Source organism: Pungitius pungitius, chromosome 14 (genome assembly GCF_949316345.1).
Source record: "Pungitius pungitius chromosome 14, fPunPun2.1, whole genome shotgun sequence".
Lineage (NCBI taxonomy): Eukaryota > Metazoa > Chordata > Actinopteri > Perciformes > Gasterosteidae > Pungitius > Pungitius pungitius.
The window spans coordinates 8,615,687-8,631,083 of record NC_084913.1 but is presented as its reverse complement, the minus strand read 5'-3'; the positions used below and the strand labels follow the sequence as shown (position 1 = coordinate 8,631,083).

General features: G+C 45.3%; 1 protein-coding gene across 1 annotated transcript in view; it reads left to right on the top strand.

Annotated features, from left to right (window-relative positions):
* The window catches only part of fancm (FA complementation group M), a 29,696-nt gene that overhangs the window by 12,963 nt on the left and 1,336 nt on the right, over positions 1–15,397 (top strand). The window contains exons 5-22 of the mRNA XM_037486621.2: positions 2,995–3,126; positions 3,662–3,794; positions 3,884–3,976; positions 4,150–4,254; positions 4,471–4,643; positions 4,993–5,199; positions 5,294–5,534; positions 5,649–5,797; positions 6,142–6,306; positions 10,991–12,689; positions 12,782–12,882; positions 13,439–13,513; positions 13,610–13,735; positions 13,895–14,057; positions 14,156–14,262; positions 14,344–14,768; positions 14,836–14,908; positions 14,999–15,353. Of these exons, the coding sequence (XP_037342518.2) occupies positions 2,995–3,126; positions 3,662–3,794; positions 3,884–3,976; positions 4,150–4,254; positions 4,471–4,643; positions 4,993–5,199; positions 5,294–5,534; positions 5,649–5,797; positions 6,142–6,306; positions 10,991–12,689; positions 12,782–12,882; positions 13,439–13,513; positions 13,610–13,735; positions 13,895–14,057; positions 14,156–14,262; positions 14,344–14,768; positions 14,836–14,908; positions 14,999–15,353 (4,522 nt within the window). The remainder of the gene's footprint in view (positions 1–2,994; positions 3,127–3,661; positions 3,795–3,883; positions 3,977–4,149; positions 4,255–4,470; positions 4,644–4,992; positions 5,200–5,293; positions 5,535–5,648; positions 5,798–6,141; positions 6,307–10,990; positions 12,690–12,781; positions 12,883–13,438; positions 13,514–13,609; positions 13,736–13,894; positions 14,058–14,155; positions 14,263–14,343; positions 14,769–14,835; positions 14,909–14,998; positions 15,354–15,397) is intronic.

Sequence of the window (15,397 nt, the reverse complement as noted above, 5' to 3'; positions counted from 1 at the left end):
ATGTCCACCAGAAGTCCCAGAATCACACAGTAGCAACCAGGAATATATTGAAATATAATCATCAATTAGTTTTCTGTTCATCAACTTCTCTATGAACCGACTAATTGGTGAATAACTAAACTGGAAGTTGTATTTCTGCACCCTGCGTACCGCCACGTGCTTGCACGACACATGTGTCTGCATGCATCCTGACCCTTGGACGGGCGTCCAAGTTTTGGAGGGCAACAGAGAGGGAGCATCAGAGTATGTGTGCATGTACACATGTCTGCGTGACATCAGCAGTGCATTTTAAAATCCATGTTTTTTTCAATGATGTGTCTTTCAGTGTGGCGGATGAAAAAAAAAAATGAGGCCCACCCATAGGAGGATTATTAACAAATTTGAATTTGTGTGCTCGGGGGCAAACTAAGAAGGATTTCCTTCTCTCTGTATCGCTGCAGCAGCAGCCAGCCACCATGTTGCACCCTTGAACTTGCACGTAGAGAGGACATCCTCCCATTTAAATACACACACACACACACACACGGATGCACTGATCCTAACGCCCAACAGTACTCTACTCACAGGCCCCGTGCCTTGCTATAGACCTATACCAATGCAATATTTACCACACACACACCAAAATTTCCCTCCTATTGTTTATATGCAGTTGTGGGAAGTCATCTTAGTGTAGGTTTTTATATAAATAACTCCCCAGACAGTCTTTTTCATCTTTGCTCCACGCCCCTCAACCAATCAACCGTACCCTTAAAGAGCATGCTCAACTCGGCTATATACAATGCCAGGTATGGTAAATGAATAAAATAGTATAAAAAATATATTTTTAGTCGTCAAACATCCCTCTACTACCTTTTAAATGCAAGATTTAGAGTAGGTGTTAATTGTCATAATAATAATAATAATTAATATTTCTTATTGCTGTCTCTCTAACTTGCTACCTTCATCTTCATAATTTATTACATTACATTTCTAGGCAGCCACAGCTGAAAGTGTCTGACAGACACACATCAGAGGGCAAACACCAGTTATGAAATGTAGCAGTTTTTCTTTTTGCCCTTTGTCCACATTCCACTCAGACAAAAACAGCAACCTCAGTAATCTGGTGCTGAGTAATCTCATAATCTGGACCTGATCGCTGCATACCCATTGCCTCATTGAGCTTCACCTGGAGAGAGAGAGAGAGAGAGAGAGAATACAGTTTACTATACAGGCTGCAGAATACTTAGCATTACAGTGTTTTTATTGATTAGAAGAATGTTTGGGATTGTAATTATAGTACTGTAAACCCCCAAAACCAAAAGGGTGATGGATTGATTATAGAGACAATTTCTTTCAATCTTGGATCCCAAAAAGAGGCCACGGATGTCAAGTTAGTCTCAGCGCGGCGCCAGAGAAAAGGACATGATATCGTTTAAATGAAATGGAGAATTACGTCTTTTTGACCGGGCCAGACAGCCATCGGCCGTACGAACAAATATGCACATAACCAACTGTTACATGTTAACGTGTCGCCATCTAATGTGAGGCATTACGCATTGTAGCTCCCATCCATACAGTGACTGTGGGCTGTTAAGTTCTGGACATGTCTCTCACCGATAATCCTCTTTTAACTCCCACATACAGAAATCTTGATGTACCTTTATTACTTAAGTGAATTCACTCTCAAAACATCCTGCCCCTGCACACGTAATACATTGAATAATGGCATTGCATCCTTTTTTTTTAATCAAGCTCTATTAGATGATTTTGGACCCGTCTTGAGCCACCACCTGTTCAGTGATCGCTTATCAAGTTGGAACCATATCATGTGTGATAAAGCACAATCCTGACCAGATGGGCCGGCCTCCTCTCCCTCCCATGAAAGAATGTTTAGGTCTAGGGGATATAGCTGTTGATGATTTCTCAGAGGTCAGTGGAATTAAGCGTTGTAATTTTACCCTTTGTTTTTTTGTTCATATAAGCTCTATAATGGCCATTTGCATTTCACCTCAAAGAAGCCGGCTGGCGTCGAGCAGATACGGGACAAGGGGACGTCTTACTTTCCCCTTTAAGAGGGAAACCTAATTAAAAATATTTGCTCATAACCGGTAAAGTAGGTTCTGTGTTCTGTTATATTGTTACGGTGTCATTTGTTGAGCTGTGAGACCGGGTGTAAATATTTTATACAGAATATATTGATATGTTAAACACAGCTACTTCTATCTCTATTAATGAATGAGAAGATTGTAGCTGTAAAATATTTATTTCTTATATCGTCAATTGCATTTTATTTATAAATTCAATTATTCATTTTTTCTCTTATTTTTAAAATAAAATAATAATTCAATAATAATAATAATAATAATTCAAGCAATGACAATTTTAGTTTTAAGTTTTATTTTGTGGATCTTGATACCCCAAAAAATAATTAGTAAGAAATATAGGTATTTAGAAATAAATATAACGTATTTGTGTATGTATAATATGTCATTTTAAAATAATTAGAGACATAATTATGTGAAAAAAAGATTTGTATAAGTCTGGCCTACTTCAAAATTATTATTATCATCACTACTTACAAATAAATACAACACAATTGCTCCTCATCTATTTCAAAATCCATTTCTCTTCACCAATTTATTCCTAAGAGTAGCCCACTTTTAGAGCCTTTTGTCCTTCTCAGTTTGTAGAGGAGTAATTCCACACAGCAGAAATTGAAATTGTGCTGACGCTGTCTCCCATTATCTGTGGTCGTGAGGATGAAAAGATGTCGTTAAAATGACAAACTGCTTCCATCTCTGCTCCAATTGTAAAGAAATAATGGAAGGAGAAGGAACACATCGAGTGTTTTTCAGTATTATGTGTTTCTTGTTGAAGTAACACCTCTATCCACTCTGTACAAGCAAGTCTGTTTACTAATAGAGGTGTGGGCGTGTGCCGTGTGTGTGCGTGCGCATTAACCCTTGGCACAGGAAATGATCGATAGCTTACCTATCCGTTGACTCTTCCTGCCAGGTGCTGGAGAAGTTCACGTCTCGTCTGGTTCAGAACCGGGTCATGGCCCACAAAGACCTGCGGACTCTCAGTAAATACCAGATCATCCTCGCCAGGGATCAGTTTCGCAAGAACCCACCACCATCGCTCAAGGCGAGGACTCTGCTCTTTGTATCTTTGGTTGCTGTTGTGCAATAGACTGTGCGGTACAGTACGCATTTCTGTGATATGCAGCCTAGCATAGTTGGATAAATAAATGCAAATATCACATTATTTTTCCATTATTCATCATCTTTTTGGCGCTAAGAAAAAAGCAGTTTTAGTTTTATTTTTACACTCTTTTTAATGTAACTATATTGTTTATGCAGCAAGTAACTATTTTTTATTAATTGTCACTGCTAGTCTTAGTAAAATATTTAATGACATTGTGGATTTGTGAGGTCTAAACGGTTTAAAATGGGACCCATGTAGATGATTAATGTGTTTTACTTTGTTTTAAAACATTTACAAGTTAAAGTTAAAACAATTGAAAACAAATTAAATACCCTTTTTTAATGAACCTTAATACGGTACATTAATTACATTCAATTAGCAAATGAGAATTGTGCATTTGTTTATTTTGGTATATATTATGGTATATCATTTCAAAAGCTTGAATTTTGGGCTGACATGCTCTCCTGCTCTCTAGGGTCCTCAGCAGGGAATGCTGGAGGGTGACTTTGCCCTTTGCATCAGCCTGTACCATGGCTACGAGCTGCTGATGCAGATGGGGCTCAGATCGCTCTTTTTTTACATCCAGGGAATCATGGAGGGATCCAGAGGTCGGTTGCGTTACTTCCAAACTCTCAGTGTATTTCGTTGCCTCTAGTTGTTTTGACACTTAATAATGCGTCCTTGTTTTTTGTTTCAGAGATGCCCAGGGCCAGAAATGAGCTGCAGAGGACCCCGGTCTTTGTGGACCTTTACCACGAGATGCAAGCGATGTTCGTGAAGCCGTCCGCCGGTACCTGAGAGCTTTTTCATACCATACCTGTCAAATTCATAAGCATATGTTATGCATTTCAATGAGGCATTTTGACGAGAAGTTCTTGATTTGCTATCAAGGTGCTTTAAGATAAAGCAAGAAATACACATATAAACTATTTGACTAATATCCGCTATGGTTGATTCTTCTAGGTCCCGATGAGCCATTCATTTACAGCCACCCCAAACTGAAGAAACTGGAGGAGGTGGTGCTTCAGCACTTCAGACAGTGGGCTGAGAGCTCTGAAGACAATAATGGTGAAATACTCCCTATGGCAGTGCTGTGCTCTGACCCTGATATGCGCTGTGATTGCTTTATGTTAGAAATTAAATAGTTTAAAAAAACGTCTTTTGGTTCAGAATACAGCATAGAGCGGATTATCTTGTTGATATGCTTCCCTTAGAGTTTCAACATTGGATAAATACATTTTGATGAGAGGACGTTTACAGTAATCATCCAACATTCTTGACCAGGTCCTCAGGAAGTAAGCACGCGCGTGATGATCTTTTCGTCGTTCCGGGAGAGCGTACAGGAGATCGCCGACATGTTGAACCACCACGTCCCGTTGATCAGGGTCATGACCTTCATGGGCCAAGCTTCAACGGGGAAGGCAGTCAAAGGCTTCACACAGAAGGAACAACTGGAGGTAGAAATACTTTTTGTATTAATCAAGTGCAGATTAACGGCAAGCTGCAGCATATATAGTAAATTAAGATTATGTATTATGGTGGCAATATTCTTGAGAACAACTTATTAAAGGCCTACATCCTGCAAGTATTTGTCTGAGTCAACTATACAATATACAACATTTCATAAATGCCAAACCAGATCCTTAACATGACATTCTATTTTGAAAAACCTCAATTTAAGTTGCGAGCAAAGGTACGAATCGACATACTGGATTTACTGATGGGTGTACAACGTGAGTTTAGGAAGACAACATAAATGGAAAGACCGCCTCCAGCATTCGGCGCCTTTTCTTCCTCGCGTTGTAGGTGGTCCGCAGGTTCCGTCGGGGAGGCTTCAACACACTGGTGTCGACCTGCGTCGGGGAGGAGGGACTGGATATCGGAGAGGTGGACCTCATCGTTTGCTTCGATGCGCAGAAGAACCCCACCCGGCTGGTGCAGCGAATGGGCCGCACGGGACGTAAGCGGCGGGGACGAATTGTTGTCATCCTGGCCGAGGGACGCGAGGAGAGGGCGAGTGTTTGAGTTGCATCTATAAGAGCCGGGCGGAAATGAGTTCAAAGGCTCCACCGAGCTATTATTAACTTTGAACCCTTTTTTGTTGCAGACGTACAACCAGAGCCAGAGCAACAAGCGCAGCATACACAAGTCCATCATTGGCAACAAAAGCAGTTTCCACATGTACCCCAACAGTCCGCGCATGCTGCCGGAGGGGGTGAACCCCACCATGCATAAGATGCACATCACCTGTGGCCAGTTCGACCATCAGGAGAGCGGCAGGCGGTCCGTCAGGGGTCGACGGTCCCATTCTGAGGGTCGGGCCTCGCTCATCCACCCTCAAAACCTGAGTGAGTGATCAGACGGGCACAGAATGTGCTCATGCAAAATGCAGACAGAGAAGAAGAGTTTCCTCGCTAAGAGAATCTGCACATTGCTGAGTTTGTCTGTGCCTGATGTCGTAGTTCGGCAGGGCAGCAGAACGTCTGACGGGTTTCTGACCAGTGCCGAATATTCCCTCTGGGCCTCCACCATGAGGCTGGAGGAGGATGAAGCTCATCCAACCCTGAAACCCTCACGGTTCATGTGCCTGCCCAACAATCCAACACCTCAGGTACCTTTTTTTTTGTCTTTCTCGTAAAGGTCTGAAAAGACAATAGAAGGCAATCACAATACGGCTCATTTGAGCTCATTTTAAGGTTAGCATATCTATCCAGGCCACGAGTCACACATACTGGTTTTTGTTTTTTATCAAGCAAGAACCAAAAAAATCCAACAACAATGATGGAATAAATCTGTTTTTGACGATGCGTTATGGCAGCCGCTTTGTTTGCTGTGATTTCAGTACCAGTCAAAGGCTTGGACACTCATACAACGCAATGATTTCCCACTGTGTATTATGTTAAAGCTTATATTCATATTTTACTTGCCATCATGATGTTATTTCCTGTCCCATAGGAGGACGTTTCCAGAAGTGTGCCACCATCTAGAGACCTATCTTTGTGGGAATGGAGACACTGGCAGCACAAAGCGCTTCCTACCCACGACGTTGACCATTCCCTCCGCTGCCATCACTTCGTTAAGGTGATGGAACTCGTGGACGGCATGAGAGAGGAAAATGAGGTGAGAAGAGGAACAACGAGTTAATGTATTAGACTAATTAAGCTAATCCTGTGTCCTAACTTGTGTTATGAAGGACACTAACTTGGGTTGTTCGTGTCTCACAATAAAGCTCAATAAGTTAGTTGGATCTGCATTTGACCCCTAATTCAAGGTATATGCAAGTGTATATTGGTCTAGCACAACATTCGCAAACAGGAGTCCAGATACAGGAGTCTTGTGTTTTTGAAAGAAAGACCAAACTTAGAAATAGTCACTTGGATGAAAGGAGTCAGCTGAGTTTAATGAGAACAGATTGTGGTTTGTGTTGCGTGACTGAATCCATCGTTTGCCGCTGGAAGGCAAATTCCTGGATCGACACGCTCCCTCGTTAAAATAGAAATGATGTATTATTCAATGCGGTTGTTTTGGAGCTGCTGCTTCCCTTGTCGTCTTTTTCTACAGGTAGAATGTATACCATTGGACATGCAATTTTTTAAATATTTTTTATAAGCAGATAATTAGCCCTTTGTAATAAAGCTGCCACAAGAGCATTTATCTTTGTGCTGACCTTATGGCAGGTCGGCTTCTGTTAGTTGAATGGATCAGTCATATAAGCAAGGATATCCGATATAGTAAAAGTAGTCCCACAGGTATTATCTGGGATCTGCAACACTTCAACAGGAAATGTTTTTACCTAATCAAAAAGCTGTTGTGGTTTTATGAACAGCACCTTTTTAAAATTTAGCCACTATAACACTCTTCCCAGTGTGCATGATATAGATTCCAAATATTGTTTCTAAGACCATTTGAGACCTCCTTGTCTCACCATGCGCTGTTGCGCAAGATTGTATTATTGATAACACCTCTGACATCGTTCAAATCTTTGAAATTAGGTCAGAGATTATGGTAAAGTTACTATTGGCTGAACTAACAAGTGGGCTCTAATTCCCAGGCGAGATGGCAGCTAATGTCTTGCATGGCTTCATTGATGAATTCATGTCATGAAGTTCAAGTCAAACAATTGAGCAGAAAAACACTTGGTTCAACATTATTTTAACCTAAAACTTTAACCTGAACGCTATTATTATTATTATTATTATAACAGTGAATGTTATTACTGTATTATTGACAAGCTAAATTAAATCAATTAAGGGTCATCATTTTAATGAATCAAGTGGATTAGTAAGATGTAGCCATAGGCGTAAACAGGCCCATATCTTTAAATCATGATCAGCCCTGTCGGCTCCTTCGGGTTTATTTTCAACAGAGAGCCACCATTGATAACATTTGTATTGTATTCACTTTTTCCAGTGGAGAGCCTCGCCCGTTGAAAGTATTCACCCCGTATTGAAAACTGTGTTAATTACAGCTTAACCCAGCCCAACCCAGTGTTTGCCTCCAGGGTTGTTGTCTAAAAATGACAGAGGGTAGTACGTGTTGTGAAGGGATGATTGCTGGTCTGTCTCTTGTTTTTTTTCGGGTTTTTCTGCTTTGTTACAGTAATCGCAGCAATTTTGGTGGACAATTTGTATTCTCTACATTCTTTTTGTGGGAGAGGAACATTTAAAACGCTGTCTTTACATAACTGTGTTTGTAAACCCTGCTGATGAGGCACTACCCTTCATACTGGCACCAGGCCTCAAGGGACAAACCTGCTCATAGAGGAGAGTCGGCGCCTCCACCACTTTGGGCCATACTGAATTTTCTAAAATCAATCCGATGGATTGCAATAAAACTTTGCACAGACAATTGCGGTCCCCAGAGGATGAATGTACTTATATATCTATATTTATTTATGTATGTAGGTATCTATATAGATGTATATAAATATACATCTATCATGTATATGATATGAGACACATGTACGCACATACTGCATAAGTTAAGTGTACTATACCTGAGACATTCTGTAATATAATTACTAAAACCAGCAATTGTAGAATGTAAAAATACTCGTGCATGTTAAAATCGGTTGGGTTGAAGTTAAAAAGATTACTTTTTATATGTTAGGTATTTTGTATTTTTATGAATGAACTACAACTGTCCAACAAAAGTCGTCTCGTAAAGTAGTTTTATTTGAAATGTGGAAAAAACTACACATTAGTAATAAACACAGTCAAGCAATTCAATCATAGTAAATGTTTAAAAATGGTTAATCTGGACCTGCATCTTGTTTTTGAGTAAATAATAATTGGATGACTAATTGCATCTGTAATATTTCTGTGCTGCTGTATGAGCATGACTTATGACAATAGTCATCCACACAAACCAACGTGTTCCTATTGACACACAAGCAGCCTCACATCTGTATTCGGTCTTTGTTGACATCCGCCACATCTCACTTGCTTGGCCTGAATCTGCGGAGAGGACATTTTATCTTTTGCTTTATGAAACAAAAGAAAAAAATAAATGAAAATCCTTAAATCTTGCCCACAGATGCCTTCCTGCCATCAACATTCTCGCACTCCAAAAGCTATTAATGTAATTTGAGGCCATTTCTTTGCCTGGGTGGGTTTAATAGAAATGCTGTGTTTTTCCCTGCACTGCCTCTCTCTCTCTGTGCAATGAGGAGACGTTACGTAACGCTTCTGTGAACTGTTACATAAAGCCAGGAAGCTGGAAGTAGGTTGAGCAGCGATGGCCTACATATGCAGCGTAGGGGACGGGATGTCAGTCAACAAATGCCAAAGAAAAGACAAACTGTTCAGAGAATTAAGGGGGCGCTTAATTATAGACAACACTTACACATTAACAAATGGATTATGCACACACTGATGAGACTTAGCATACATAGTTGATAATTAGAATATTTGATTGTTCTTGAATTTTGTGTGAGTGACAGACTATTCCAGGGCCTCCAAACAAACTTTTTAAAACTTTTTTAATATAAAAACAATTGCAATACATTTTGAGACGTAAGCATTGTGCGTCACATTTCCGTCCGTCTTATTGATGTTGTCTGAACTGCTTGACATTGCTGTGAGTCAAGTAGCCCCCTGCTTACGTCAGAAGTAGCTTTCATAAAAGCCCGGAACCCTTCACATCATCCTTTTCATCTTAAAAGTGCTCAAGTGGTTCCTCGGTTGTCACGTAAGCAGCAACTGCGGATGCCCAAGTCATTCCAATCAATAGTTTGCATAGTTTTGTTTGGCTCCCCTTGTTTTCTTAGTTAATCTGCATCTACCACTTTTTGAACTAAGTTATGAACTACAGCGTTTGGGGGGAAAAAAGTCATGCAAATTGATTTAATACGGACGATGCATCGTCAATTAGCGTCACGTGACACCTGCGGTGCGATGAGATCGTGGCTCGGCTGCTTCCCTCATCGTTCAGTTTGAGACGACGTGAACCCTGTGATCCTCTCTCGCCGGCCTTGTCATGACGTTTATTTTGGTCTGCGACTCTCCATCCACAGACTTAATCTGATCATTAATTCATTGTTTGCCAGAGTGAAGGTTAATCCTTTTGGTAAAATAATGAGTGGAACTGGATTCACAAAGAGATGTAGAGGAAAGGTGTCAAGAATATGAATGAGATATCATAAATGAATCTTCAATGAATATCTTTGACTACTTAAAAGATTACAAAATATGTTTTATGTTGATGCACGTTGTAGTAAATATTCATCAATTTAACAGCATTTGGGGACAAAAGAAGCCCCGCAATGAAAAATCTGAAAACGCAACTGGAAACCTCTTTTTCTTCAGAACGTACAAGTGTAACTAAGTATTGACAACAAAAACAGTCATTTATATTTATATATAATACTTTATTTTCTTTCTTAAAATACAAAAGCCTGTCAGTCAATTTACACGTACAGCTAAATAATTGAGTTGGGTGTCTGTTACTGTTGGCAGGTGACAACATGAACTCCTGCACTTAGTCCCCTGTTGGTGTAAAGACCCAGCAGAGTCCTACCAGCTCCATCTCTAAGCGGCTCGATGGAAGTCTGCACTGATGCACACTTTCATAACACAACACAACACATGTGGAAAGGACTCTTTTATTCACACTGAGAAGCTTTGTTTTGTCCCATTGTTTAACTATGGTGCCATTTGTACAATTTGTTCCCATTTACATCACCCCCACTCTTTTGAAAAAGCAGCTTTGTTTAATACAGTGACATAAGGTCTTCTTTACTCCACTTTTATTACCTTCTTCATTAGCAAACTCCTTTTCTGCCTCTCACGAGGCAACTTGTTTGTTCTCATCTGTTCAGTGAGCATCTTCATCCTGCTGGTCACATGTTCGATTGCCCCCCCCGTCGGCCCAAGCAGGATACCACTCTAGATGAATCACTTTCAGGTCAGGTGGCTTGAGAAGGTGACAGGTGCTAGGTGATTGTGGTGTGTGCGCTTGTGCTTAATATACAGCCCAAAAGAGGTGAAAGCAATGGGATCAAGTCTTTGTTTCGGACAGATCCCGAGTGGTGTTATTCTTTCAAGACCACCATCCAATGTCTTATTGCAACAATACAATTCCCTATGTTCCCTATGCACGACAAATAATCAGAATATTGTGTTTCTGCGGTCTGACAATTCTTTACAGCACACTGGCTGATTAGATTGCTGCGTAAGCATGAACCGGCGAGCTGCTTGATAGGCGAAGCAGCTCTTGCAACGTGTGTCGTAAAGTCCAAAGGGCGAACCCAGCTCCCTGAGACATATTGCTGATGCTATTCTCTCTTTGTGTGGCTCGTGTTCAGGGGGAGTGTCGTTATGAGCAGGAGCTGTTTCCTTACCGCCACAAAGCGGACGCCGTTGGCCACGGGAACAAAGGTCAGAAGAAGCGGAAGACCTGCACTAAAACCTGCGGCAAAAACAAAGCCGAGCCGCCTCGCTCCGCGCTCTGGGACCCAGAACGCTCGGACGGCGAAGAAGATCGAGGGAAGAGCACAGTTTCCACGTCGACTGGGACTAAGCCGGAACTTCCTGTTGCACACCGTACCGAGGCGTCTTGTGATGACATCGCGGGTCACCCGGGACCCGAGGCGATCTGTCCTCTCCCCTCGAACGATGACCGGCCCGAAGCGGACGTGGATGGCGACTGTGTCGTTATTAACGAGGACGATCAGGCAGTCGGTGAGGCTGTAAGTTCTGATGAAACGTCACAGTCGATAACGAAGATCGACGACGATGAAGGTGTTGAACTTCAGGCGATGTTTTACCTTCCTAAATGGGACTCCGGACCTCCCGGCAACAGATCAGAGTCTGAAGGTCTGAAGGTCATTCTGGACAACGTGGCCGAGCTCCTGTGCAGATCGCCACCGTCACCGACTTTAGACTTAGTGGCTGACATGGCCGCTCCGTCCCCTCCGTCCCTTCCTCCCTCTCCTCCGCGGCCCCATCAGCCTTTCCAGGTCACCTTCGCCCTGGATGTCGACGAGGACGAGGACGCGACGCCGAGGGCGGACTCAGGCCGGCCTCCTGCCGATGAAGAGGACAGCGAGCGCTATTCTCTTCCTCATCGGGAGCAGCGACGAAGTGGCGACGGTGCCGGCAGCGCGGCGGGGAGCAGTCCGACCTGGGAGGACGTTTTTGGGGGAGAAGAGACCAACGATTATCAGGACGTGAGGGATGTCGCCATGGAGACGGACGATGACATTCTCGAGGAGGACGAAGGGGTCCGCGGGGAAGCTGAGAAGTTCGAGGGACTGAGTATTAGGAGCGATGGCGCGACAGAGGAAAGGACGAGTCGGGGCGATGGGAGGCCAGAGGAGACGGCGGACTCGACCCGTGGCGGCGGCGTGGCAGACGCCCGCAGAGCTCAGATGGACGCCAGCATGGACCTGTTCGGGGACGACGAGGTCTTCCTGCAGATCACCATCCCGGACGTCTCTACTCCTGGCGTCGCCCCCCGGACGCCCCCGGCCACCGGAGACGTCGCCATTGGCACAAGAATGACATCGAACCCGGACCTCGGGACTCCCTCCCCGCGCGCCCGGTCCTCTGCGGCACCGAGTGGCTCCGTGCCGGGCGCCTCGGGGGCGGACTCGTTCGACCGCTCCCACGCGTACTACTCCGTCACCTTCGACCTCGGCTACTCGCTGGAGGACTCCGACGAAGCGGAGGAAGAGGCCGTCCCGCGTTCGCCGACTGCTCCGGGCGAGTCCGCGGCGCCCCGGCCCGCCGCGTCAGACTCTCCCGCTCCCGGCTGCGGCCTCCACGGACAGAGGGAGCCTCTCCTGTCCACCACGTCCACACCGGAGGGGCTTTGGCTGCGCGGGGGGGGGGTGACGTCGCCTCGCCTCGCTTCCGCCTCGGTGCCTGGAGGCGGCGCCCTTCCGTCTCCGATCACATCCGCCGGCGGTAGGCGGACGCTCGGGCCCAGCGGGCCTGGCGCTCCGTCTTTGGGCGCCAGCTTAAAGCGGAAACGACTGGAGAACAGGTTCCCCCCTCGTCCAGGTGTGTTGACCTTTTGAAAATATGATTCCTGAACTGGTATTATTTATTTTGCCCTGCTGGAGAGATTTGCTGAATGTGTCTGTCCTATTTAGCTTCTTTCTTAGCGGAGTGCAACAGTGACAGTGAGGAGGACGTTGTGGTTCAAAAACCAAGGCATCAGAACAGGGTGAAACCCTTCTCGTCCCCAGACGTGGTGAGCAAGGCCTGTTACACTCTATTACTCTGTTACACTATTATCATCATGTGACAAAGATGACGATTTATTTTTGAGATTAATCATTTAACTTCAAGGATGTTGTGAAAAATGCTAATCAGCCGATCTGATGGGGATGTTTTCGCATGTCACCCGACCATCAGTCCAAATATATTCGATTCACCATAGCACTAGAAAATATTCACTTTTTTTTTTTTTTTTTTTAACTTCTGATTGACTTTTTCTCTTTTCATAGAATTAATGACATGAGATACATTTTGTATCCTTTTGTATATAATACAAAAACAAAATGTAAATTAAAAAAAATGTCTGTGCTGTTCTGTGTTGTGACAATTCGTACGGGAGATATCTGATCCAGACGATTCAGGCTGCCTCTGTCCAACCTGCCGTTGGCATGGCAACTAGACTGCAAGCAGTGAAGAAGCTTGTAGCTCTTGATACGTCACAGCATATGTTAAGAAGTACTGACAAGGATCACATACCTCGCGCTCTTTACAAGTGATGTTTTAATGTGAAACGGGATGTGTTTTGCCAGTCAAAGATCTCCAGTGATGTGGACTCGCCGTCCCCGGTGGTTGTGAAGAAGAAACGTGCAGCTGCACTTAACACTGTGAGATTTACTTCATCAGCAGTAAATAAAGCCACACGGTTTAACCATGTCAGGTCGACGCCTCATTAATTATTGTTGGACTTATTTGTTCTCCAGACCGAGGAAACGGAGGCTGAAGCCGTCTCTGTTTCGGATGACGATTTCCAGGACGAGTTGAGGTTCACGCATAGAACCGCGGCACCTGTTGCTGAGAGGAAACGCGCCCAACAAGGCAAAGCCAAGGTCCGTGTGACAGATGAGCAGACCTCTGAGTCATTATGTTAGAACTATCTGGACCAAAGTGACACTACATCCCATGAAAATGCCATGTCTATAAATATCCCTCACGGACACATGTAGCATCTGTCAGATTTGACATTATCCACAGTTTCTGTCCCCTAGTTCCCCGTATGTCGAAAAGGGCACCAGTTCCTGGACGTAGAAGCCGAGATGTCGGAGGAGGGGGGGTCAGACGTGTCGTCTGATGAAGAGGACGGGGAAGAACAGAACCGCTCTCTGGAAGGCTTTGTGGTTGACAACACACACCTATCCCAGGGACTGGATGGTACGGCGCCGCGTTTACTCCTACGAACGTGGACTACGCCTCGCACCTCGTTTCGTTTAAGTTGGCTGAACATATTTGTTTGTTCCCTTCTGCGTCAGACTCTGAGATGCACGGCGTTTACCTGAAGTCGGTGAAAAGCCCTGCGGTCCAGGGAAGGTTCAAAATGTCTTACAGAAATCATCACAACATGGACATATTCTCTCAGGTACGCTGTCGGTTACGTTTATTCAAAGAAACCAGACACCAAGAACGTCAGGCTAACTTCCGGTGTTACTATTGGCTCCAGGTGCCCGAGGTGGATGAAGCCTACGCAGAGGACAGCTTCGTGGTGGGAAGCGAGGTGGAGAGCAGCGGGGGGGAAGCCGAAGACGTGGAACTCATGCCCGAGGAATCGTACGTGGAGGGGCGGCGGCAGTATGCGACCAGGCGGCGCGTGCTCCAGCACAGAGTGAGGGCCGGAACCGCCGCCGCCGCCATCCCGACCGGAGCCCCCAAAACCAAGCGCCTCCGTGTCATACGCCCTGACAACTCCAGCGAGGAGGAGACGGGGGAAGTTGGTAACAAGGCGGGTCTTTCAACGGAAGCGGACGTACAGACGGAGCAGCAGCAGAAACCCTCGTCCTCATCGTCGTCTTCAACCGTTGCATCCAAGGTCTCGTCGCTGAGCAAGGCACAGCGGTGGTCCGTGAGCGAGGAGCAGCAGGAGGAAAGGTGAGGACATTGTCGTAAGGAAGCAAGTGGACATCCGTCAACCACTAGAGCATCCTTTATCTTACAGGTGTCGTCAAAGGTTGGAAGATCAGCATTTGCTCTCCGATGAGCTCGATTTCAGAGAGACGGAGTTGCCCCAGGTAGGAGCGAAGAGTGTGTGTGTTTCTCATCAAACCGTATGACTTATGGGCGCTGAAGCGGTAACACCCCTAAACGGGGTTCTCCCTCAGATCCATGCGCCTCCCGCCACCTCCTCCGCCCCACAGACGCCCGGCGCACAGGACCCGTCGGCCCGCCCGCCCGCCGCTCCGCCCCCACCCGTCTGCATTCTGGTGGACAGTCGCTGCATCAGCAACGGGGCGGAGCTGATGAGCGGCCTGCGGCGGCGCCCCGGGGCCACCGTCCACGTCTGCTCGCTGGACGGCGGCTACTTCATCGTCAGCGGGCGCATGGCGGCGGCGAGGCACAGCCAGTCGGACCTGGCCGCGATGCACAACCGCAAGCGGCTGGCCGAGAGGGTGAACGGCCTGCTGGGCTCGTTCGCGCGCGTCTGTCTGATCGTGGAGAAGGAGCGAACCAAGCCAGGTCAGTCGGGGCGGCTCATTCGAGGGCTCGCCATGGAATTTGGT